The 24230-nt window shown below is 37.0% G+C and overlaps 3 protein-coding genes across 3 annotated transcripts; 1 reads left to right on the top strand and 2 right to left on the bottom strand.

Moving 5' to 3' along the window:
• The first annotated feature begins 41 nt into the window (after positions 1-41).
• Positions 42-3002, top strand: LOC136418273 (pre-mRNA-splicing factor CWC22 homolog). The gene is made up of 5 exons (XM_066404298.1): positions 42-1013; positions 1219-1440; positions 1493-1822; positions 1886-2219; positions 2334-3002. Exons 1-5 carry the CDS (start codon positions 80-82, stop codon positions 2548-2550), a joined length of 2037 nt encoding a protein of 678 aa, XP_066260395.1. The 5' UTR covers positions 42-79; the 3' UTR covers positions 2551-3002.
• An 826-nt stretch (positions 3003-3828) lies between these two features.
• LOC136418312 (TRAF3-interacting protein 1-like) lies at positions 3829-5343 on the bottom strand. The gene is made up of 2 exons (XM_066404341.1): positions 5316-5343; positions 3829-4175 (listed from the first exon to the last, which is right to left on the bottom strand). The coding sequence occupies exons 1-2, from the start codon at positions 5341-5343 to the stop codon at positions 3829-3831; spliced, it is 375 nt and encodes a 124-aa protein (XP_066260438.1).
• Positions 5344-7578: 2235 nt separating this feature from the next.
• LOC136418268 (serine-rich adhesin for platelets) lies at positions 7579-22788 on the bottom strand. Its single transcript, XM_066404286.1, has 6 exons — positions 22499-22788; positions 20309-20437; positions 14735-17939; positions 8593-8878; positions 8255-8543; positions 7579-8196 (listed from the first exon to the last, which is right to left on the bottom strand). Exons 2-6 carry the CDS (start codon positions 20416-20418, stop codon positions 7941-7943), a joined length of 4146 nt encoding a protein of 1381 aa, XP_066260383.1. The 5' UTR covers positions 20419-20437; positions 22499-22788; the 3' UTR covers positions 7579-7940.
• Positions 22789-24230: the final 1442 nt, after the last annotated feature.

The following is a 24230-nucleotide window of genomic DNA, read 5'->3' as shown; positions in this document are numbered from 1 at the left end:
CTCCTAGACAGCCGATCTGAAAACCCCACGTAGGCAACCAGGACAATTCTTTTTCTCGTCCCATCAAAATATTTCGAATATGGATTCAGAAGGCAAAGTAGTTCATTCCTCTAAGAGGACCTCTACTCAGCACACAAAGAAATCTGATAGGAAGAGGAGGCATGATAAAAGCAGGTCTCGTTCTCCATCATCTGACTTTGACAAAAAAAGAAGCAAACACAGAAGCTCCAATAAGTCACATCATTATGACGATGATAAGAGAAGTAAAAGGAGAAATGACGATCGTTACTGGACCAAATACCCCAGAAAGGATGATTCATATATTGGAAGAAGATACTATGATGATGACTTGCCTCGTGGTGGTGATAGGAAAAATTTCTCTAAAGCCAGAGATTCAGAAAAGAAAATTGAAGATGCAATTGTTAAGCCTCGGGAAAGAAAAGTTACAGATATGATTACATCACGAACTGGAGGTGCCTATATTCCTCCTGCCAAACTGAGAATGATGCAGGCAGAAATAACTGAGAAGACATCTGTGGCATTTCAAAGACTTGCCTGGGAAGCCTTAAAAAAATCAATCCATGGATACATTAACAAAGTTAATATATCAAACATTGGGATCATTGCTAGAGAGTTGTTGAAAGAAAATATTATCCGAGGCAGGGGTTTGTTGTGCAAATCAATCATTCAAGCTCAAGCAGCATCACCCACATTTACCAATGTCTATGCTGCATTGGTTGCAGTGATTAATTGCAAATTCCCAAATATAGGAGAATTGCTGCTTAAGCGATTAGTGCTGCAGCTTAAGCGAGGCTTTAAGCAAAACAACAAGATAATTTGCATTTCAGCTTCCACATTTGTAGCCCATTTAGTCAATCAGAATGTAGCCCATGAAATTTTGGCATTGGAAATATTAACTTTGCTCATTGAAACTCCTACTGATGACTCAATTGAAGTTGCTATTGCCTTTTTAAAGGAATGTGGACAGAAATTGTCTGAGGTGTCTAGTAGAGGTAAGATACAATGTTATTCTTAATTTGGTTATTGTGCTTGAAGAACTATTTAGTAAACACATAAATTAATTTCTTACAACTTACATAAATTTCTTCCATTCAGTTTCTGCATAAGGCCACAAAACTGCTAATTAATAACTCATTGAATGGAACATTCCAACCTAAGTTTGTTATGATACTTACCTACTAAATTTTTATCATTCAGGTATTAATGCAATATTCGAAATGTTGAGAAATATTTTGCATGAGGGGAAATTGGAAAAGAGAATCCAGTATATGATTGATGTGATATATCAAATAAGGAAAGATGGGTTTAAAGATCATGCTGCTGTTATTGCTGAACTAGATATCATTGAGGAAGATGATCAATTTACTCATTTGATAAAATTGGATGATGTAAAGCAAGCAGAAACAGAAGACATCCTTAGTAAGTTTAAAGGTAATTTCAAGAAATTATGAATTCAAAAAACTCTTTTCAGATGTTTTCAAATTTGACGATGATTATGAACTAAATGAAGGGAAATACAAAATTTTGAGTAACGAAATTTTACAAACTGATAGTGAGGGTGAGTCAGGGTCAGGATCAGAATCAGGTTCTGAGGAAGATGAAGAAAGTGAAGAGGAGGGTGAAGAGGGACAGAAAGAAACTGGCACTATCATTGATAATACTGAAACGAATTTAATTGCTTTAAGACGAACCATATATCTCACCATTCAGTCGAGTTTGGACTTTGAGGAATGTGCTCATAAATTGCTGAAGATGGAGCTTAAACCTGGACAAGAAATTGAGTTATGTCACATGTTCCTTGGTAAAAAGATATATCCATTTTATTTATTAAATACATATTATTATTTCTCGTTGGTTTTTTCAGATTGCTGCGCTGAACAGAGAACTTATGAGAAATTCTATGGTCTTCTATCTCAACGCTTTTGTCAAATCAATAACATATATGTGGAACCATTCCAGCAAATTTTCAAGGATACTTACGCCACCACTCACCGCCTCGACGCCAATAGACTCAGGAACGTGAGCAAATTTTTTGCTCATTTACTATTTACAGACGCGATTGGGTGGGAAGTACTGGACACCATGAAAATGAATGAGGAGGACACTAACAGCTCTAGCAGAATATTTATTAAAATTCTATTTCAAGAGTTGGCTGAGTTTATGGGTTTGGAGAAGCTGAATCAAAGGCTGAAAGATCCGTAAGTAACATCTAATTAAAATAAGTTCTTCATTTGCTTTTCATATTAATTTTGAAATAAGTAAAAGTATACATATAATATCTTATTCTGAGTTTTTTTATAATTTAATTTCAGGACTCTCCAAACACATTTTGCTGGCCTATTTCCCAGGGACAGTCCTAAAAACACGCGGTTCTCCATTAATTTTTTCACCTCTATCGGTCTGGGTGGATTGACGGACGAGCTACGTGAACATCTTAAAAACTTGCCCAAAAATTTGCCAGTTCTCAATAAGGAAGAAAGCAGTTCCAGCTCATCTAGTTCGAGTTCGAGTTCGAGTTGTTCTAGTTGAATCAAGTTGAGACCAATTTTCGACGAATTTTTTTAATATTTAGACCCGTAGATTTTTTTGCGAATCTTATCCGTATATTCTTTTATTTTGACATTATACAGTGCTGGACGTTTTTCAACTTCACTGTTAAATTCCTCTATATTGAACAACATATTTTAAAAGAATATCTAGAATTCACTACGAAAAACGTTGAAGACCAACCAGCTGTGCGATCAGAAAGTCGCCCGTGCGCAGCAACACGTTCGAACAAGGATGTAGTATATTTCTCGGCAACTGTAGGCAACTATTTACTCACCGACGAAATAGAACATGTTTCGATTTTTTAGTTAAAAAAACTCACCCATACGCGGGATTCTATTTAAACCTGCATGTTTTATTTCGGCAACAAAATAGTTGCCATCGAATAGTCGATCGTGCGCGGCGAGCCTAAGGGTTTATTACAATGCAGACAAAAAACGATCGCCCGTGTGCGGCAACAGGTTTGAACAAGCGTGTTGCTTTAACTAAAAAATTACCCATGCGCGGAAGTCTGTTTCAACCCGCATGTTCTATTTCAGGATCAAAACAGTTGCCGGCCAAAAGTTGGTTGGAGCGTGGCAGGCCTAAGCGCCTCTTGATTCAAGTCGATCATTTGTTGTCGATAGCATTCAATGTTAACGGTGTCGCCAGGTTTTAGCAGCTCATAATAGATCACACTCTTCTGATCCCACCAAACACAGAGCATTGTCTTTCGTCCATAGCGATTTGGCTTTGCGGTCGATGTCGACGATTCACCTAAAGTTATCCGTGATTTTTACTCTTAGGGCTATGAAAATATTTCCCCTTTTTATCGCCAGTTATAATTCGATGGAGAAATGGCTTTCTGTTGTTCCTTGCGAACAGGATTTCACAAGTTGTTTGATTTTCCTGCTGTCTTTCATTCAGTTCATGTAGAACCCATTTGCTTGTTTTTGGATCTTCCCCATGGCTTTCAAATGCACGGAGACGGTTTAAAATCCCTCTCTGATATGGGAATAGGGAATTCTCTATTAAGCAAGAAAAGTGTACCTAAACAATAACTTTCAGTGTTAATAAAACTTCACTATATTACTTGATAATTGTTTTGACTTATTTTAAGACTGTAATAAAAAATTAAAATTACATAGAAATTATTTGCAATTAATTCTATTATAATTGGTTATTTCCGTCCTTCTTTGCTCCTTCGCTTCTTCCTTATCTCCTCTCCCTCACTTTTCTCCAATCTGTCCTCGGATTTGGCCCTCCGTGATCTCCCCTCTTTTACATTTGCCCTCTCTCTAGACCTAGGCCTACCAAAGCGTCCCTTCTATCTTTCAACTGGCTAATATTATCCTCATATCGGCTCTTAATCCATTCATAGTCCCTTCTTCTTTCATCTTGAGATCCGCGATTGACTTCCCGATTTTCTTCTATAGAATCCCGTCTACGTTTATCATGACGTGGCTCATTATTGTCTCTCTTATTTTGCTTTGCTCTCATCCCTGTTGATTTCAATTTTTTCCCTCTGGTATGGCGCACACTGTTTCTGGACTTTTCGTTTTCTTCTCTCTTCTGCTTTTGTTGTTGCTTCTTTTTTGGATCCTCTTCTTCAGAAGAGTCGCTTAAATCTATTTAAACGCAGAACAAAATGGTGCAGAAACTTTGAAGTAATATATGTATTATATATATTTATTAGTAAATAAAAAAACGGCTGAATTATTTTTCATCTCATATAATGAATAATATTAATTTTTTTTGCAAACTTCTTGAGATTTTTTATATTTTTGGCGAAATTTATTGCATTAAAATATACTAACCAGAACTACTGTCTTCACTAGAACTAGACGAGCTGGATTAACCTGAACTTGGAAAGGCGGAAAAGGAGACAAAAGGTACCACACCTTTACTATTAATTATATTTATTATTTCAATGTAAAAAATAAAAGAAATCCGTATGTTCTATTTCGGCAAGAAAATAGTGGCCAGCGAAAAATTGCTTCTTAAGTTAAAGGCGCATTAATGATTGAAATCCGATTAGGAAATCTGAGTCTAGGGACAGATTTCTGATCCGATTGCAAGCGGTCGATATGTTACCGTCAAAACCCGATTTCAGTCAAAACCGGATCTAACTAGGAAAAACTAATATTAACCATCAGCCTCGGACAATTCTAGAATTTCCTAAGAAAGTTAGTTGAAACCAGTTTGAACTTAAGAAATGTCAGTTAATACTAGTTTTTACGGAACATGCTTTGTTAAAACTAGTTTCCACTAAAAATGTTATTGTCAAAACCCGATTCAGTAAAAATCCGATCTAACTAGGAAAAACTAGTATTAACTATCAGTCTTAGAGAATTCTAGATTCTCCTAGCCAAAACTACAGTTTCCTAAGAAGATTAGTTCAGGTTAATTCAGGTTAGTGCCGGAATTTCCTTAACTAAAAACATCCCTAACCGGAAGATAATGGACGCAAGAATTGAGTCATTGTTCGGCGGTCTACAGAGGCGTACCATAAGGGTACATTACATAATATGTTTAATAGTTACACAAAAGTTCATGAGACACTTTTGTGCATATTCCGAAAATTTCAAATAATCTACCAGTTAAAACTAGTTTTAACCAGATAAAACCGTTATAAAGTGAATATTCACTTTTAACTAAGATTTTCAGTTAAATCTAGTTTTGACTAGAAAATTCTAGAATTGTCTCAGGCTGATGATTAATATTAGTTTTTTCCTACTTAGATCAGGTTTTGACGGTAACAGATATACCTACGCCTATAGTTTTTGATGGAGTCATGTACAAGAGCCCGATTTTGCCTGATTTATAGACACCTATGGTGAAGTAGAAAAAAAAATTGATTTACCTCTTCTTTTTGCACTGCTTCATTTAATGTTTATTGTTTTGTAATATACCCTTATGTTACGCCTATGTGCATCACCACTTTTTAACAACATACCTGGCACGGCTAGATTACAGTATGCCTTATTTTCTCAAAAAATTGGTAGAATTGACGCTTTTCTAGCATTGAATTGATTATAGGATGAACTCAATATCTCTTTTTTTGTTAGTTTTTTTTGTGCAATTTAAAGAGTAAAGTAATAAACGCGTAGTTTCTATAAAGTTATTTTTGTTTTTCTCATAGCCGATGATAAAATCGGGCTATTATGCGGATATTTTGAACCAACCAATAAACTATCGGCCGATAAATAATCGGACACGAAAAGTCGGCCGAGCAGAAAGTCATTCATGCGCGCCTCGTTTTAGATTTTATTTTTATGTTAATTTTGACTTTGTTTTTAATTGACATTTTCAAGTTGTGGTTAAAGTTAATGTGTTAAAGTTTTTCAAGTTCTATTTGGTACGAATGATCCATTTCAAGATTCACCACTGCAAAATATATGTTGGATAAAGTTTTTATACATATTAAGCTAGTGGTTCTAGGAAAGCGGTTTCGAAATGAAATGAGATGAAAATAATTGCCAATCTCGAACCGAGGTACAAATTCAATTAGACAATAAAATCACCTTTATTTAGATTTTGTTTAAATAATCACGGTTATTTATTTCATCATTAAACCGTTAAATAACCATTTGCAAACCAAATGTCCGTTTTAACGATAGAGAATCGAGGCAAATGTGGTAGAGCCGTAGCTATTTTATAAAACTGCTAAATATTTTTCCGATTTTCTCTTAGAGTTGCTCTATATGTCAAAGTCTAATAGCGTAGGTGTTTTTTTGTGTAAGTTATGGTTTTTTAAATTAAATAATTGCTAATGCCACAAAAAACTGTTTTCAATAATAAAAAACTGAAAAATTTAGTGACTCCTCCGGAATTTCGTAAATCAGCTGAATATTTTTGCATTCTTCCTTCTGTAGTTGGCAAATCCATTAACGTAGGTGTCTTTTCAAATTAAGCATTTTCTAATGTAGTAGTTAAAATACCACAACATTCTACTTTCAACAATTGTGAATTAAAAAATTTGGTAAGACCACTAAATATTTTCCCTATCTTCTTCTTTAAATAGTTTTTCTGTGCAAGGTGCTATTTAAGTACGTGGCCAAATTTCAAGAGGTGACTCTCTGAGTGATTGTAATGTATGGCGAAAAATATATTCGAACATAGGTCAACAAACTTTTCTTAAAAAATAGTTTTTTCGTAAAAGTCTTAATAATCCTTTAGCCGATTTAGTCGAAATTTGGCATTGTTATTTATGTCACTAACTTTTCTAAAACTTTGACATTTTTTCCGCATTAAGCACAATTATGGTCACCCAGATCACCGGATTTAAATCCGTTAGATTTTTTTTTGGGGTGTATGTAAAACTTTAATTCATAAAACTTCGGTCAACAGTGAAGAAGAATAATCCAATGCATACGAGATTCATGTAATCAGATAAGATATACGTCGGGAATATTTCAACGTATTCGGCAATCGATGTTAAGACGAGCTAATGCTTGCATTGAAGTTGATGGACATTTTCAGCAATTATTGTAAGTTTCATGTTAATTATTGTTAAGTGTTTTTTTACTAAAAAAATTGCGTGCCATTTGTTTAAGCGTAGTTTAAATCAAGTGTTTTTCTTATTCGATTTTTCTTAAATTTTCCACGTTATTCTGTGCACGTCATTAGCAAAAGGAGACAAACAATTTCTGGCTTAAAAAATTCCTTTCTACTACACTAAAAACTGCGACCAAGTTTTAACGTCATATTAGTTTGTGTCTTCTTGCTATTTAGTGTTTTTTAATATGTAGCGATAAAAAAAAGTTTTACACCCTGCATCTTGAAAACGAAGCATTATTGGACCTATGTTAATATAAGCTTTTCGTGTTAAAATCACTTAAAGAATTGAACTTTGGCCACGCACTTAAATAACATTCTGTATTGTGATGCCGAAATTTATTAGTGGTGCTGCAAAATATCGGAACCTCCGGAATATTGATAAGCTTTGTGCATAGGGCAGGGTGGTGATTTTCCCAGCATTAATTGATCACAAGAACAAGAATTTGATAATAATTATTGCTTTTTATATTAGGGTGTCCAGGTTCGAACCTGAACTGAGGGTATTCTCTATTCTTGTAATGTCACATTTATGTATTAGTTATAATAAATTAACACTCATTATAAACAATACTACAAAGCTAAAAATTTTGTTATAATATACAATCACAAGAACGTAAATTAATTTCCCTGTTGGAAAATTATTTGCTCTATAATTTAATAAATTAGCTACACCTACACAGTACTCTTAGTCCTATTATAGCATAAAAATCGGCAAATCCGAATTTCCTTAAAAGGCTAAACTAAGAACATAAAAATTCCATTTTTACAGTCTTGTCCGGTTTGCCAAATACTGAATTGTAACGCTTTTACTTGGCCTGCACTTAAGTAATCGATCACGGTAGCAACCGGGGATTAAACCGGCCCATATGCAAAATAAGTCCTGTGGGATTGTGCCTCACGAAGTACAAAAACGGCCTATCGAACCTTAATCTAGGAACCTCCGGTATTCGCGCTTGTCTAGGGCGTAGAGACAAAGGCAATGTGAATAGCAAAGGGTCGTGCAAAGGGTCGTGGAAAGCCCTTTGATAATCTCGCGGTTCTTCTTGGTCCGGCGAATGACGGAAAGACTGTCGCAAACGACGAGCAGCTCTGCCAAGAAAAAACCATTAAAATAAGAAAAAAATAATTTATCAAAAATTGCGGGTACCTTCCCCTCATGGTGGTGGCAGGGTAGACCTCCGAATGCTGAGCGTCATCTCCCCTCATTTCTCCACAAGTGGCGAATTTGTTGATTTGCAACACATCAGATAAATGAAGTTCGTTGGCAACCCCATTGAGCCCCCTCAAGTCAGCCGTGCTCGAATTGAACAGCTCATGCAGCCCCATTCTTTGCAGCGTATTAGTCGCGTTAATTACGGACTTATGGGAATATCTGGGTATTTGAACCTCGAGGCCTGGGCGAGGAATCAAAGAACGGAGCAGCCTTGACCAAGCACCTGGAACAACGATTGTTTGTCCAAATAATTCCGACTATATAAAACTAACCTTTTTTGAACGAGCTCTCCACTAGTCTCTTTTCCAACCTGGTCAAACCGTCCACAGGGGCAGCAATACCTTGTTGACCGGGGACGACAAGAATGGTGCTCACTACTTGATCTTTGCCGCCAAGGGCCACTGCAGTAGCATCTACACTTGGTTCGTAGCCTGCCAGGAAGCCATTTTTGTACACCACAGCAGGAATGGGCACCAAACGGCGTTGCTTCAATGAGGGATAGACGATGAAGTGCAGTTCCCCATCTCTGCCTTCAGTCGAGGTTTGAGAGCAATCAGTCTGGAATAATTATTTATTGCTGTTTTTTGTAACTTATTGAAAGGCTTACTTGAAAATCTTATAATCTAAAGATACAATTTTTCAGAGTTTATACGATGAAATTTTGCAAATCATCAATAAAATCTACGTATTATACAGGATGTCCCGAAAATCAATGTCAAAAATGGTATTATGAGATCATTTGAGTCAAAACATTAAGATTTAGTTCAAAAGTTATTTGAAAAATGTGTCTCGTTTAGATGCTATTGGCGGTGAAAGTTTTTGAAAAAAACATACTTTTTGCTATATCTCCAGAATGCTTCAATGGATTTTAATAAAACCCATTGTGCATTTATTCATTAGTACAGGGATTATTTTCATGCGACATTCATGTCTTTGCAATGTGAAAGTGGTAAGTTCTTAGCCATCTTCATACAAAAATTATCAGAACTTTCCATTGGGTAGTTGCATCGTATTGGTTTTTTTTCTGATGATACATTAGCCCTTTCTCCAACTTTTCTATCTCTTGGAAATTTTTCGTACGGTTAACATTTCACGCCGAAAAAAATTATTTACTTTTCTCATACAGAACACCAACTTGTCATTCCTTCGATAATTATCGATACTTCGATCGGCACTTGTCGATGTGAACGCTGACGTCACTTTTGGAAAATGTCATACAAATTAATCAAAATTTTTTGACGTTTCTTTTCAGTTGTTTCTTTTATTAAGAACAATAATAATAATAATTTATCGTTTTTCATAATTCATTTAAATTGTTTTTTTATTTTTTTAAATTTTTTATGAGTTCGATTTTTTACTACAGATCAGGAGACTTAACTGGCTATTCAACTGAAACATCGACAAGTGCCGATAATTATCGATACCTCGATAATTATCGAAGTAATGGCAAGTTGGTGTTCTGTATGAGAAAAGTAAATAATTTTTTTCGGCGTGAAATGTTAACCGTACGAAAAATTTCCAAGAGATAGAAAAGGCTACCCAATGAAAAGTTCTGATAATTTTTCTATGAAGATGACTAAGAACTTACCACTTTCACATTGCGAAAAGCCATGAATGTTACATGAAAATAATCCCTGTACTAATGAATAAATGCACAGTGGGTTTCATTAAAATCTATTGAAGCATTTTCGAGATATAACAAAAAGTATGTTTTTTTTTCAAAAACTTTGACCGCCAATAGCATCTAAACGAGACACTTTTTTCAAATAACTTTTGAACTAAATCTTAATGTTTTAACTCAAATAATCTTATGATACCATTTTTGACATTGATTTTAGGGATACCCTGTATCTATGTCAGTGCTTTCTCGGGAGTTGGACCCCTTTTTACCATCTCAAACTTTTTTTGTGATACGCTACGGGAAATTAACAGCCTGAAATTCTTTGTTTATTGTTCAAATTTCTTTTTCCGTTGCATTTTTTCAAATCTTTAAGCGTTTTCGAACTATTGTGAGGTATAAACCGAACATTTGAAGACTTTCATCGTGGAGAAAAATTAGATATAAATCAGTGACGTATGAGACTCTGATTTGGACTACTAAAAACGTAAATTTTGGTACGAGTGAAAAATGCTAACATTTGAAGCTTTAAGAAATTTTGCTTTTAAAAATATTCGTAATACGCCTCTGAAAATGTGAGATCAAAGTAATCAAATTGACAGTTGAATTAGATATAAGTCAGCGGCGTACTAGGTCGGGATCCGAAATTTAAGAACAGAAAATTTAGTAATGATTTAGTTATTAGGTCGTGTAGTATGAAATGAGTAGATTCTCGAAATGCCACATTCAATTGCGAATAACTTCACTCTAAATCTATATTTGGACTTGACTTTTTTATGTGGAAAAGGCACATTCTTCCTCTTTCGATCAGAGTTTAAAGTGTTAAAAATTATTGAAAACTTTTATTTTTATAAAAAATTTTGTGCAGCCATGCAAAATAGTGAAATTCGTGTGTTAATGAAATATGAGTTCCACCGTGGAACCACAACAGCTCAGACGGCTCGCAATATTAATGATGTGTTTGGTACTGAAGTCACTTCACAGCAAACAGTATCTCGTTGGTTCATGAAATTTCGTTCTGGCAATTTTGACCTGAACTAACCTGAACAAATGAACCACGTGGACGACCTGAAACTCAAGTGGATAACGATTATCTGAAAGCCGTGGTGGAAGCGAATTATCGTTAATATTCAGTGTAGCCAAAAAAACAATATTGACTCATTTGGCTGAAATTGGTAAGGTGAAAAAGCTGGACAAGTGGGTACCGGATGAGTTGAGCGACATACAGAAAGAACGACGTCTCGAAGCTTGTGTTTCTTTGTTGTGCCGGTATAATAACGATCCATTTTTGAATCGGATTGTTACTTGTGATGAGAAATGGATCCTATATGACAACACCAGACGTTCATCGCAGTGGTTGGATCAAGATGAACCACCAAAACATTGTGCGAAAAAAAATCTTCATCAAAAGGAGTTTATGGTGTCCGTTTGGTGGTCCAACGCAGGTGTCATCCATCACAGCTTCATGAAACCTGGTGAATCGATTACGGCTGATGTCTACTGCCGGCAACTGACCGAAATGATGAGGCAACTGACGGTTAAGCAGCCAAGATGAGTCAATCGAAGCGCACCGCTATTGTTGCACGACAACGCTCGGCCACACACCGCACAAGTCACCTTGGCCAAGCTACAGGAGTTGGAATTGGAAACTCTTCGTCATCCACCGTATTCACCCGACTTAGCACCCACTGATTACCACTTCTTTCAAAATTTGGATAACTTCTTGGTAGGGAAAACGTTCAACTCCGACGAGGCTGTCAAAGCTGCCTTCCAAGAGTTTATCGACTTCCGGCCTGCAGGCTTTTACAGCAGGGGAATCAATGAACTTCCCGTTAAATGGCAGAAGTGTATTGATAATGGTGGTGCATATTTCGATTGACAATAAAAACATTTCATATGAAAAAAAAATGACTAAAGTTTCAATTCAATTCTACTCATTTCATACTACACGACCTAATAAAAACTGACATAATAAAATTTAAAATTTTATTATGTCATTTTCCTTTTGAAGAAAGTCGTCGCTGCCACTGCATTTTTGCGATATACCACATCAAAGCCATCCAGTTCACAGGAAAAATTGTCAGCTAAATTAGACACAAATCAGTGGCATACTAGGTCCTGTGGCAAGCTATAAAATTATAGAAAATAAACTAAAGACACTGACATGAGAAAGTTTAAAAATTCCCTTTGAAGAAATTTGAAATCAAAATTGGCGAGAAAAATCGTCAATTAAGCCAGATATTAATTAGTGGCGTGCTGTGCCCTGAGGTAAAGTCAAGAAACTGAGTTGTGTTCTGAAGAATTTAACCAATTTAAAAGTGTTTTTACTTGATAGGATCCGAAATAGAATACAGGGTGATTCACGTAACTGTTTCATTAGAAACTTTTGTACTTATAACTATTCTAAATTTTTCATATTTTGGAGTTAAACTATTAGGTGTACAACTTTGCTTCCGCCGTTTTTGAATAGATGTATGTAGCGGTAAGTAATGATCGAAATAAATAACCCCATGTGGGCATGCAGGAGCCTTGGGCACCTGTTAACATAACCTCATAAAAATATTAGTCTATTTGTGTCTTCATCATAAAGTTATTCGCAATTGAAAATGTCAGTGTACGAGCCAAATTCTCGTCATTTGCGGGAGGTTTTACTTTTCTGCTTCAATATGAAGAAATCTGCTGCTGAGGCTCATCGAATGCTCTCAGATACTTATGGGGAAGCCACTATTAGTGAAAGGACATGTCGTGAGTGGTTTCAGCGCTTCAAGAACGGTGATTTTCACGTCGAAGACCAACATAGCGGTGGAAGAAAGAAGGTTTTCCAAGATGCGAACTTGGAAGCATTACTTGACGAAGACTCGTGTCAAAGTCAACAAGAATTGGCACAATCATTGGGAGTGACTCAACAAACAATCTCAAAACGCCTCAAAGACATGGGAATGATTCAGAAGCAAGGATATTGGGTGCCGTACGAGTTGAAACCAAGAGATATTGACAGGCGTCTGTTCGCTTGTGAACAGTTGCTTGCAAGGCAAAGACGGAAGGGATTTCTGCATCGTATTGTGACTGGGGACGAGAAATGGGTTCATTACGATAATCCCAAACGCAAAAAGACTTGGGGATATCCCGGCCATGCTTCCACGTCGACGGCCAAACCGTCTATTCATGGTTCCAAAATCATGCTCTGTATTTGGTGGGATCAACTCGGCGTAATATATTATGAGCTGTTACAACCAACTGAAACAATCACAGGTGCTCTTTATCGAACCCAATTAATGCGTTTGAGCCGAGCATTGAAAAAGAAACGGCTGCAATACAACGAGAGACATGATAAAGTGATTTTGCAGCACGATAATGCTCGACCCCATGTTGCGCAAGTGGTCAAGAAATACTTGGAAACATTGAAATGGGAAGTCCTACCCCACCCGCCATATTCTCCTGACCTAGCTCCTTCTGATTATCACTTGTTTCGATCCATGGCACATGGGCTAGCTGACCAACACTTCCGGTCTTATGAAGAAGTAAGAAATTGGATAGAATCGTGGATCGCTTCAAAAGATGTCCAATTTTTTCAACACGGGATTCGTATGCTGCCCGAAAGATGGGAGAAAGTAGTGGCCAGCGATGGACAATACTTTGGATCCTAAAGGTATAATTAGTTTTTTACAATAAAATCGCGAAATTCGGAAAAAAAACGGCGGAAGCAAAGTTGTACACCTAATACTATAGGTACATTCTATTTTTTTAAATATCTTGAAGGTCATATTACTTCCGGTTATACCGGAAGTCAAGATCAACTTCCTTATTTCAAACAGAACACCCCGTATATTTTTATATGTCTAGATTCTAAATTTAATTCTGAATCGCTTACTATTAAGCACCTCTATACCTAAAATTAACGCTTTTGCTCTAATTTGCGATTTTTTAATATTGGACAATAATAATTCTAAGTGTCTAAGTTCAATACGATCCCATTAACTTCTAAACATTTATTTTAAATTAATTTTATTTGTTTTTGTTACACTCTCCATGAATGAAGAATAAATTTCAAATATTACTGTTTGAATAAGTATTATCAAAGTTCATGATTCTAAACTGCTGAGCAAACTTATTAAATTGGCAATTACATTAACGCATTTTACAAGAAGCAGTCATGTTCTTTTCAAAACCAACTAATAATAAGATACTTAAAGTAATCGATTCAGAATTAAATCTATAATCTAGACATGTAAAAATATACGGAGTGCTCCATTTGGAATAAACGACTTTTTTGCTTTCATAATTCTTTAAATTTGACATTGTTTTTTGGACACCCTGTATAAAATTTATGAAAACTCTTCTCATTAACCTAATCTACCATATCTGGTTAACATGTCAGCAAATTTTGCTGCTACAACCTACTTTCATAAAAGCTGTTTCAATAATAGCTGAGAATTTTACATTTTAAAGATATGGTGTTTTAGAAAGATTTTTCTTTTAAACCAAAATATCTTCAGAACGGTTGGGTTTTGGCATAGGAATGCCTAATAAGAATTTAATCAGCTCCCTAGATTCCAAAAATGCAAAAATATACCGGGTGTTCCATTTGAAATAAGGAAGTTGACCTCGACTTCCGGTGTAACCGGAAGTAGTATGACCTTCAAAATATAAAAAAAATAGAACGTACCTATAGTAGTTTAACCCTAAAATATGAAAAATTTAGAATAGTTACAAGTACGACAGTTTCTAATGAAACAGTTAAGTGAATCACCCTGTACATCGTTTTTAATAATATGAAAAATATCTTAACAACTTACCTCGAATATGTTGATCCCAACTCCACTCAATGGTGACCGAGCTGTGATTGAAGCATCGCTAAGAAACTGGGGATATTTTCCATTGGTGTATTTTTTCACCAAAAGATTAGACCTTCGACGTATAACGTCACCAATCTCCCGGTAGCTCACTTCCTCCACAAATCCATCATAAAACGCCCTTACTCGGTTCTTGTAGAAGTCCAGCAGTTTACCCTTGCTTCTGTCGCTGAAGAGTTCCCTGATGATAGCTGTGGTAGCTATGCCAGTACCGGGCTCGCTAACAATCGACTCAGAAATGCTTTTAAATGTCAAGTGCGGGTTGAAAGTGACCATGTCATCGAGCTTTAAAATCTCGTTCATTTCTTCTGAGGTCGACCCTTTGGCTCCTAGAAAGACCATTGCCAGCATGGACGTAGAAGCGAAGGGGGAGATAAAAATGCTTCTTGCAGGACTTAATCCTGTGGTGACACTTTTCCAGAAGCCAAATGCTAATTCGTTGCAAAGTTGGACGAATTGATGCACATCGATGTCCAGGGAGGAAGTACTTTCTTCCAGACCGAATCCTTGCATCGGTTTGGGAACTAAGTCTACACGAGGAGGAGAATCTATGATTTCAGGGTATGGAATGGTGGGGGGCGGAATGTTTTGGTCTGCAGCCTGCTGTGGGGCCAACGTAGATACTAAAGTCCAAGTTTGGTCTTGGGTTGAGTTTTTGTCGATTTTTGCCGTTGAGAGTTCGGTCGTGATGGGCGGCGTAAAGATGGTTTTGTTGGCCACAACTTTCTCGTTTTCAGTCACGATTGTGTTAGTTTGGTTCAGCTTGATTACAATGGAAGGTTTTGGAGGTCTCTTTGTAGTGGTAGTTGTGGTAACGGTAGTGGTGCTAATGGAGGAGGTTGTAGCAGTCTCAGTAGTAGCTGCAGCTTCTTCAGTAGTTACCTCAGTTACTACAGTTGAAGTGTATTCTTCCGTAGTTTTATCAGTGGTGCTCGGAACGTCCTCCGTAGTAGCTACATTGGATTGAATCGAAACAACATTGCTTTCACTCACTTTCAGTTGATCTGTGGCATTATTGTTCGGGATTAACGTCATGTTCTTCAATTCCTCAGCAATTTTTAATTCCTCAGCAATCACCTCCTGCTCCAAACTGAGATCATACTTGGCTGGCTTGGTTCTGTTCCTGTTGGTCGTGGAAACGCCCAACAATTCCGGCGATTTGGTCCTCACTACATAGTAGTATGTCGTAGTCTCTTGAGTAGTGCTGGTTGCCACATCTTCCATAGTGCTTGTAGCTTCAGTGACATCATTCCTTCGATTAGTGATGAAACTTTGCGGCCCTTCCGTGACCTGTCCGCTCATTTGCGACAGTGTTGTCCCCGTAGATCCGCTAATCTCACCAGTCGCTCCTTCAGTGTTGGTTGTAACACTTTGAGCTTCAGTAGAAGTGATGGTTATCTCAGCCTCTCCCTCTTTACTAATGACAACATCGTTATACCTAGTGAAATCAGCACCTTCAGTGGTCTGATTGACGACAGTCTCTACATCTCCCACGGCCTGAGAGAGCAGTTGCTCAATACTCTGCATTAGAGCTGTGTCAGTGGTAGGCGGGTATGAAATGACGTCTTGCTCATTGTTGGTAGTGGTGACGATTGGTTCTGAAGTCAGGTTTTGCTTGGCGGTCGCCAATTCAGTGTTTATTTCGTAGATATTTGTGGTCACCAAAAGTTGATCAAGCAGTTCTGAGGCGGATAATTTTTGGTTGTCGTTCAAAGAACTTAAGAGAGGCGGCAGTTTCGTAGTGGTAACAGTTTCAGTGGTCAAATCGTCACTTACAACTTCAGTGGTGGGCACTTTATTGGATTCAAAACTGAGGACATGGGTGATCGAAGCCGTATCGGTGGTGGAGTCTTGGGAATTTGACCCAATTGAATTATTGTCGGAGCTTAAGGTTTGCCCCAGAACCTCCTTGAAGATGCTGAAGAATTGTGCATCTTCAGGACTCGGCGCCCATGTGGTTGGATGCACAATGGTTGGGTGTACGATGTTAGAAAGGACTGTGGTTTCGGTCTTAGAATTAGTTACAGTGGAAGAGGTGCTTAGTTGAGGTTTCACAGTAATTTTTGTAGCACTTGAACCTTGAATTGTCGTCGATTTAGTTGATGATGGAAGGTTGTTCTTTAGCTCGTTTAGAGAAGGAAGGCCGAAAATGTTGGTAGTGGGACTTGAGACTGGTCTAGAGGATGTGGGTCTGGATTCGGTGACGAATAAATCTGCAGGTATTCCGAATATATTGGGTCTTTCGGACGTGGTAGACGATGCAATGCCGCTTAGAGTGGTTGAAGGCTTTGGAGTAGTGACTATAAGCTTTGTGGTCGTAAGTATTTGTGAAGGTGACGCAGAGGTTAAAGGTTTTGGACTAGTTTTCTGCGTGGTACTTGGTTGGGAACTGGTAGTTTTAGTTGGATTCCTCACTAATAAAGGCCGCATACTAGTAGTGCTAATTGCCGGCCTTGTAGGTTTTTTCTCAGTACTAACTCCCCCATTGGAGATGATTTCCACGTTCAATTGAGGATTAGGAGTGTTCGAAGTAGGCAACTGGGGTGGAGGGCTGCTGTAGTAAATCGGAGAACTAGGATTTTTCGTGGACGTATTACTACTCAAGATGCTATCGACTAAATTAGGTCCTGATGTTGCCTGCGAAGTAGGCTCCAACATGATCGTCTCGGGCGTAACAAAACCCGGTGGTTTTTCAGGTTTAATGTCTTCCCCGGAATTCCCGAAGACCGCGGGCAGGATCATGCTCCAAGTGTCGCTAACATCCGGGGTGTCGAAGATCGGCTTCGAAATTGGATCTTTCAAGATCTCCATTTCGTCCTTGACCACGCTTTGCACGTTAGTGACCACATCGCTGACCCTTTTCTCCGGCAAAAACCCTTGGGAAGTGAAAGAGTCCAAATCCATCAAAACATCACTGTCTCCTGTGGCGATAATGCTCCGGATTTCGTCTAAAGACATCAATCTCTTCACCAAATCTCCGTTGTCGTCGAAGGTGTAGAACTCGTATCTATCCGGGTTTAGGAGATCTATAGGGCTGGCTAATTCGGAAGGCTTCAAAGGTTTAGGCTGCGGTTTTCCTACTGCGTCGGTGAATAATGTGTTCTTCTTGTTACCAGCGTCCATGACCACCGATACTGACGTAACCACGCTGAAAACACGGCATTAAAAATATCTTGTTACTTGAAAACCACAAGCAAATAATGAGCATTTTATAACGGATTTAATGCCGTAAAACATTTTTTACTTTACATGATTATGTACAATAATACGCGGTTTACATAATAGGGACGACTCGGCTAATGAATGTAATTACAATTACCCAGTTCCCATCCTTAATGAGAGACATCCATAGTTGGAGACCTAATTATTATGGAAATTGATTGTTTTATGGTATTTCTTTGATTTGATATGTCAATTATGCTTCAAGATTTATTATTCGCTTTATACGGGGTGGCTAATTCGAAAACGTGCCGGAAGGCTCTAAAAAGAGGTGAAATAGCTCAAGCTTGCTGTGGATAAAAATCGGGAATTTAGTGCAATGTTAAGACTCCTCTATTAATGCGGTACCACTCTGTATAACGAGCTATTACTATAGCAGTGGAGCACCTACGGTGCATGGTGCTAAACATGTCATACCTACGTTATTATATCAGGATATATTGAGAGCTAACCATTTTTCAAAATTATTTCTCCTGTTTATTTTTCTTTTTCATTCTAGTTATAAGGTATTTACTTTAAAATTGTGCTCAGTATAGCTTTTACTTCAATTTAATGCAAGTTTTTCTTAAAGGATAGAAACTCTAGTGTTTTGTGGCTCTGTACATTGTATTCAGTACGCCCCTGTTTTTTCTTGAATAAAAATGCAATTTTTAGAAATTATTTTTCCCATTTCTTTTATTGCCTTTTTTCTGAATTTGAAATCGCGTTGAGTATGTGTATACGCCACTGCTTTTACTATAGCTAGGGGTATACCTCAATAATTTTCAATTTATAGGGAACCTTTACAACTCTCAGTAACCACTAAATCACTGGCGTCTCATTGCTTTTGAGATTTAGCAATCCCACATTAATATCTTCCATTACTTGTTTTTTGTCGTTGGTTGTTATCTACTTCAAAATCGTGTTCTTTTGAGCCCTTTTTTAAACGCCCTTCTTTAGAGAAAACCTTGCTTTTCCTATGCGAACTTCAAATGATAAAAGACTATTTTGCTTTACATTTTTTACCTTTTTCGATCCAACACTCATTTTTTACAAAACTTAGATTTGTCAACTTTTAACATCAAAAAACAGTGGAGTACTTTGTTTGTCAAAACCCCAAAAAATGTTTACAATTTTGGGGTATAAGTGACGACCTTTTTTTTGTTGTCGTGGTTCTTTTAATTCCTTTAAAAACAATCCTGATTTTCTTGGTCGCTGTATTTTATTTTAAATTTCTATATACGTGTTCCCTGCATATTTTTCAAATTATAGAGAATTTTCATAGCTTTTAATGTGTGTAGAGTAAGTCACTAACATATATACCATAATATTTTGAGATCTAACAGTTTTCCAATAATGTCTGTTTCATTTATGCTGTTTTGACCTTAAAATGCGTCCAGCACGTCCCTGTTCTATTGTACTTAAATGTCATCACTTGATAAGGAAGCTTTAAAAATCATTGGCGTAGGATATTTTTAAATTCACTAATTATCATTTTTTTTTCTTTTATTTGGCTTGTTGGCATGTTCTTGCTTCAAGTAAATTATGATCTACACGCCCTAGTTTTTACTTGCTTCAAGTGTATGTTTTTCAAATTACAGAGAACCATATCTTAGAGTTAGTGGCGAATTAAGGACATGAGGCCCCTCGGATGTAGTTCAGAACTACTTAGCTACATTTATGTCTGCCATCGCACTTGATTTCTATTCGCAGTTCAGAAATTTCAGGAGATTACACTTCCATTTAGCACTAAATCATATAAATATTTCGTTGGTGTATGAAATTTTAAAAAGGAAAGATTTTGATATATAATGTTAAAAAAAGCGGCAACGTTGAATTTGGGACAGCCTGTATACAAAGTAAGAAAGCAAGGATTTTTTTTTTATGTGGTATTTTCCAGCCCCTTTCAGCAAGCCTCTATTATTCCTTTTGAGTTTTTGAGTTGAGTTCGAGATATAACAGCTACGTTTAGTTGGTCTTAAAGGTTAAGGAAAGTACATGTGTCAAAGTCCTGCTAACTTTACCAGCCAGGTAATTTCCATTGAAGGTTGGCCAACTTCTTTGACTCCATGGAAACTATCTTTTCGGTAAAGTTAAGAAGACTCTGATATATCGGCTCTTAGAAGACTAAAACGTTAAAAGTTATGTCCCTCACAAGCAAAAATGAAGCATTTCAATTTTATCCCTGCAAGAAGATATTTTTTGACAATTAAGCCTTCCGATGCGTTTCTTATGGGCCACTCTGTATACCTGTATTAGTTAGTGTCTTTGCTCGCGGAGGAATTTGAAAGAGATTTTTTCTAGTTAATACCATCATACCTAGAGCCCAGAATTTTCCTCGAAGTGTCTCCATCTGACTCGTTTCCTTCGTCACCTGCGTAGCATATCTCGAGGACAGCTCCTGTTATAATCAAATATATCAGCCGCATGCCAGGACAGTAACGGAATCTGCAAGAAAAAATAGAATTTTTACCAAAATTTACGTTAGATTTATCTTCCTTGGAAATCGGAACGATTTGCATGTACAATGGATTTTGTGGATTAAAATCTTCGTATGTTAATGATTACAACAAAACAGAGAAGGAAGATAAAGTTCTGCCTCCCTGAACGTTTCATTAAGTCGAAAAAACGTTGTACGTAAGAGTAGCTTTTAATAAAGTAATCTAAAAGCTGCAACAATCGGCTTAATAAAGCAACATTAACAGCTCATGGGAACTTTTCTTAATTATCGTTAATTCTGAAAGCAGATTCGAGTTTTACTGTTATTTAATGGCGAACCTATGCACTATTATATCACTTGAACCGGTATTGCCGAGAAGAACCAGGTTACGATACCAAATTTTGCAATCTACATTAATTGGATGGATGAGATAGTACATTTTTTTTCTAAACAATGAATTTATTGTTAAACAGTAAAGAATGAAATAATGTTTCTCCATGTATTATGTATCTACTAAGAACTAATCTAGAGCCAATATTGCTAAGCAAATCTCAATAAATTAAGTTAATTGCGGCAACGCCGCTCATATGCGAAACGACGTCAACGGTAGCTACTCCGCATAGGGCTTGAAGGGGCCGCCATCTTTAGTTGGGAACAATTGACAAGCGCGAGGTTGCCATTTATGTTATTCCGCCTGGTTCACGTAGAAAACAGAGCTGACCCTTTATGGTTAAATCCAATTTCCGATTTAATGGCAAATCTCTGCAACGCAACAAATAAGATAATTATTAGATCTATTCATGGGTATCGTAATTAAAATTTTTGCTGCTCAGCAGTATCCAACAAAGCCTCAAAATGTCAACTGGAAACTTATTAAGGATTTCACCGCAATTTGTTTAGTACGGAAAGAGCAAAAATGGCGTCGTGACACTAACCTTAATTGGCCGATAATCGGCATTATAGAGCATGTCCGATTGGTACCTCGAGATCTAGAATGGTCGGCATCTACTGAAACAGTACCTACCGAGCATCAGAATTGGGTTTTTGAGAAAAGAACCGTGATTATCCGTAATTGCCGGCGTTGCAACTCTGGCAATTAGACTTGGTCATCAATTATCTATTTGTATAAGATGATGGTGCACTTCGAAGGTAAATTGGGAATCGGTCGTTGGGCAATAATACGCTCTGACTAATTGCAGATAGATTGCTCGGACTAATTATTGTAGTCAATCAATCAACAGAAAATTGCGCGAGATCGACGAACCGTTTGTAGAACAATAAACCCTCCGAGGAGTTGGTAATTTGAGCAGATGACATATTATGAAAAATCTTCTCTCAACTTTCACTCGCATCCTATTTATCATCTTTAGACCGATTAATTATGTTAAACGACTCTCTTCGTGCGCACAACAAAACATAATGGTGTACCAACGCGAATGAATGGAAACATTATCGTCATTTTTTAAATTGAAAACTGGGTTTCTAGGTACCGATTTATATGTGTAAACATGCAATGAACTGTATAAAAATGTAGTAAAGTCGCCCGGGGACATCTTTCAGTTATGCTAATAAGAATTTACTCTGGACAACAGTTATTTTGCGGTGGCCGATGGTCGAATTTATTTTACGGCGTGACCCAGCCAAGTCCCAGTAATCTCTTCGACAAGAAGGAACTACACAACATTTTAATATTAGAAATGCCGCAATTTGTGGACATCGGTTGTTTCTTTCTTCGAGCCATCAATCCCGGCGACGCGAACAATTCGGTATTTTTCCTCGCTTCTTAATGGACTTAATGGGCATTATGCTAACGGGCTTGTTAGCAAAACGTGGCGAGCAAAAAAAGTCAAATCAAGACTTCAACTGAAAGCGAATTAGGACGTGATGAGTTTATGTTTTCTTGGCTCGCATGCAGCCCATCGCAGCTTATTTCTATGAACCACTATTTTTTTGTTTGGCTCAGGAGGAGTTGCTGCCTTGTGCGAGGGACAATCAGTGGTTGCTGAACAAAATTTTGTCGACAATAAAAATTCGTCAATAAAAAACACTAAACCTATGTAAAAACTTACCTTTCGGGACAAAATGTGTATAAACAACCCTAAAATATCAAAATTTGGAATATTCTAGGGTCTTCCAGCAATCTCCAAGAACCGGGGCTAACAAACTTTTTCGCGACAGGTCGTTGGTGCGTGCTTCTTCGCGGAGTCAATGTCACTCACTGGTCTCTTCGGCTGCTGCTCTTCAGAAGAGGTCTTCTTCGCTGGTACCACTTTAGCCCAGTCGTTTTAGACCACTTACCTTATGGGTGGTGGTAGGCAAATTCGGCTTTCGGTGATGGTATATCCATTGTGGTGTTTTCTCAGCCGCCTGGGAAATGCGTTGTCTTGTCGCTGGGTACGTTTCATGACGATTGTACTAGATTTCGCTTGGTATCGGTCTGAGAGTCGCTTTAAGAATCCAAATTTTGCTTATTATAAATATGCGTTTTGGCTTGGTAAATTTTCCAGAAGTCTTCTGTTTTTTTTTTGGAGAAAGAAGGGGCCCTTGTTTCTTCAGTTTTCTTGTTAGCAAGACGGTGAAGGTGAACCCAATGGGTACCCAAACCCTCAGATATTTTCCATTTTTTCAGTACTTTACGCTTACAAAATTTCAAAATAAAAAAAATAAAATAGCGTCTCAAATGCCGTGTACATTCACATCTAGTACCACACCGTTGAACTTTAAATTAAATTGTTAAAAACCAAGAAATGTGGGGTACGTTTCTATTATTTATGAAACTCATTTAAGATACTCATAAGCGTAGGATGAATTTAAAGGTAACTAAAAATATGTCAAAAAAACAACCATTTTTTTTTCTTCGCAATCGCCACTCACGCTGCACTGTGCCACTCTAATTTAATCTGAATAAATTAATAAATGAAAAAAAGTCATAAATTAATAAACCAATTCTAGAGTTCAGCTCTACGTCGATGTCATTGGCGTAGATTGACGAGAGATCGAATGAGGCGATCTTGTGGCAATTTTTATAATTTTAAACATGACTTGTTGTTTGCATTGTTTTTTACAAGATCGCGTGTTTAAATCCAAGAATTTGTTACATAATTTGATAATAGAATATTTAGAATGTATTAAACTATCACGCTCTCGTCATTTTTTTCCTAAATACCTTTTAAATGTTGCTCAGGTCAAGATTTTGCCGCAGTCATTCGTTCGCCATTTCATTTAAACGTATTTAGCAACCACGTGACTCCAGCAATATTTTATCCATAGCATCATCTTCAGGTTCAAAATGGCGTTTTTTCCTTGAGAAATATGGTTCGATGACCTGAAATGCACGTTGCGAATTTTGCCTGCAGTAATAGAAGTGTCGCCATTTTGCGATATTTTCATAAGTGCGTGTCCGCCATTTTTTTTTTATGAAGCCTCGTTCGTTTTGTCTATAATCAAAATCCATAATTGTATTAAAACAGGTTTTCATGCTCAAAACGGCGTCTTTTTACGGGGCATTGTGGTTCGATTAATTAATGAAAGGGGCCAAATGATGATTATTAAAAAAATAAAAATTCGTCATTTTGTTAGGTTAGCGCGAATCTTCCGCCATTTTGTTTTTAGAGAGTATTAAAATATTATTTGACTGGCGACATTTTAGAATTTCCCTGCAGTTTTCATTCGCAATTTTATTCGTAAGAGATAGTTTTAACGTGAGATTTTCAAGCCTAAAATGGCGCCTATACATCGAGAAATGAGGTTCAATTGATTAATTATGAAAAAAGAAAGATCAAACGAGACGAAATTAATTTT

This window comes from Euwallacea similis, chromosome 34 (genome assembly GCF_039881205.1).
Source record: "Euwallacea similis isolate ESF13 chromosome 34, ESF131.1, whole genome shotgun sequence".
Taxonomy (NCBI): Eukaryota; Metazoa; Arthropoda; class Insecta; order Coleoptera; family Curculionidae; genus Euwallacea; species Euwallacea similis.
This window is presented reverse-complemented; position numbering and strand designations above follow the sequence as displayed.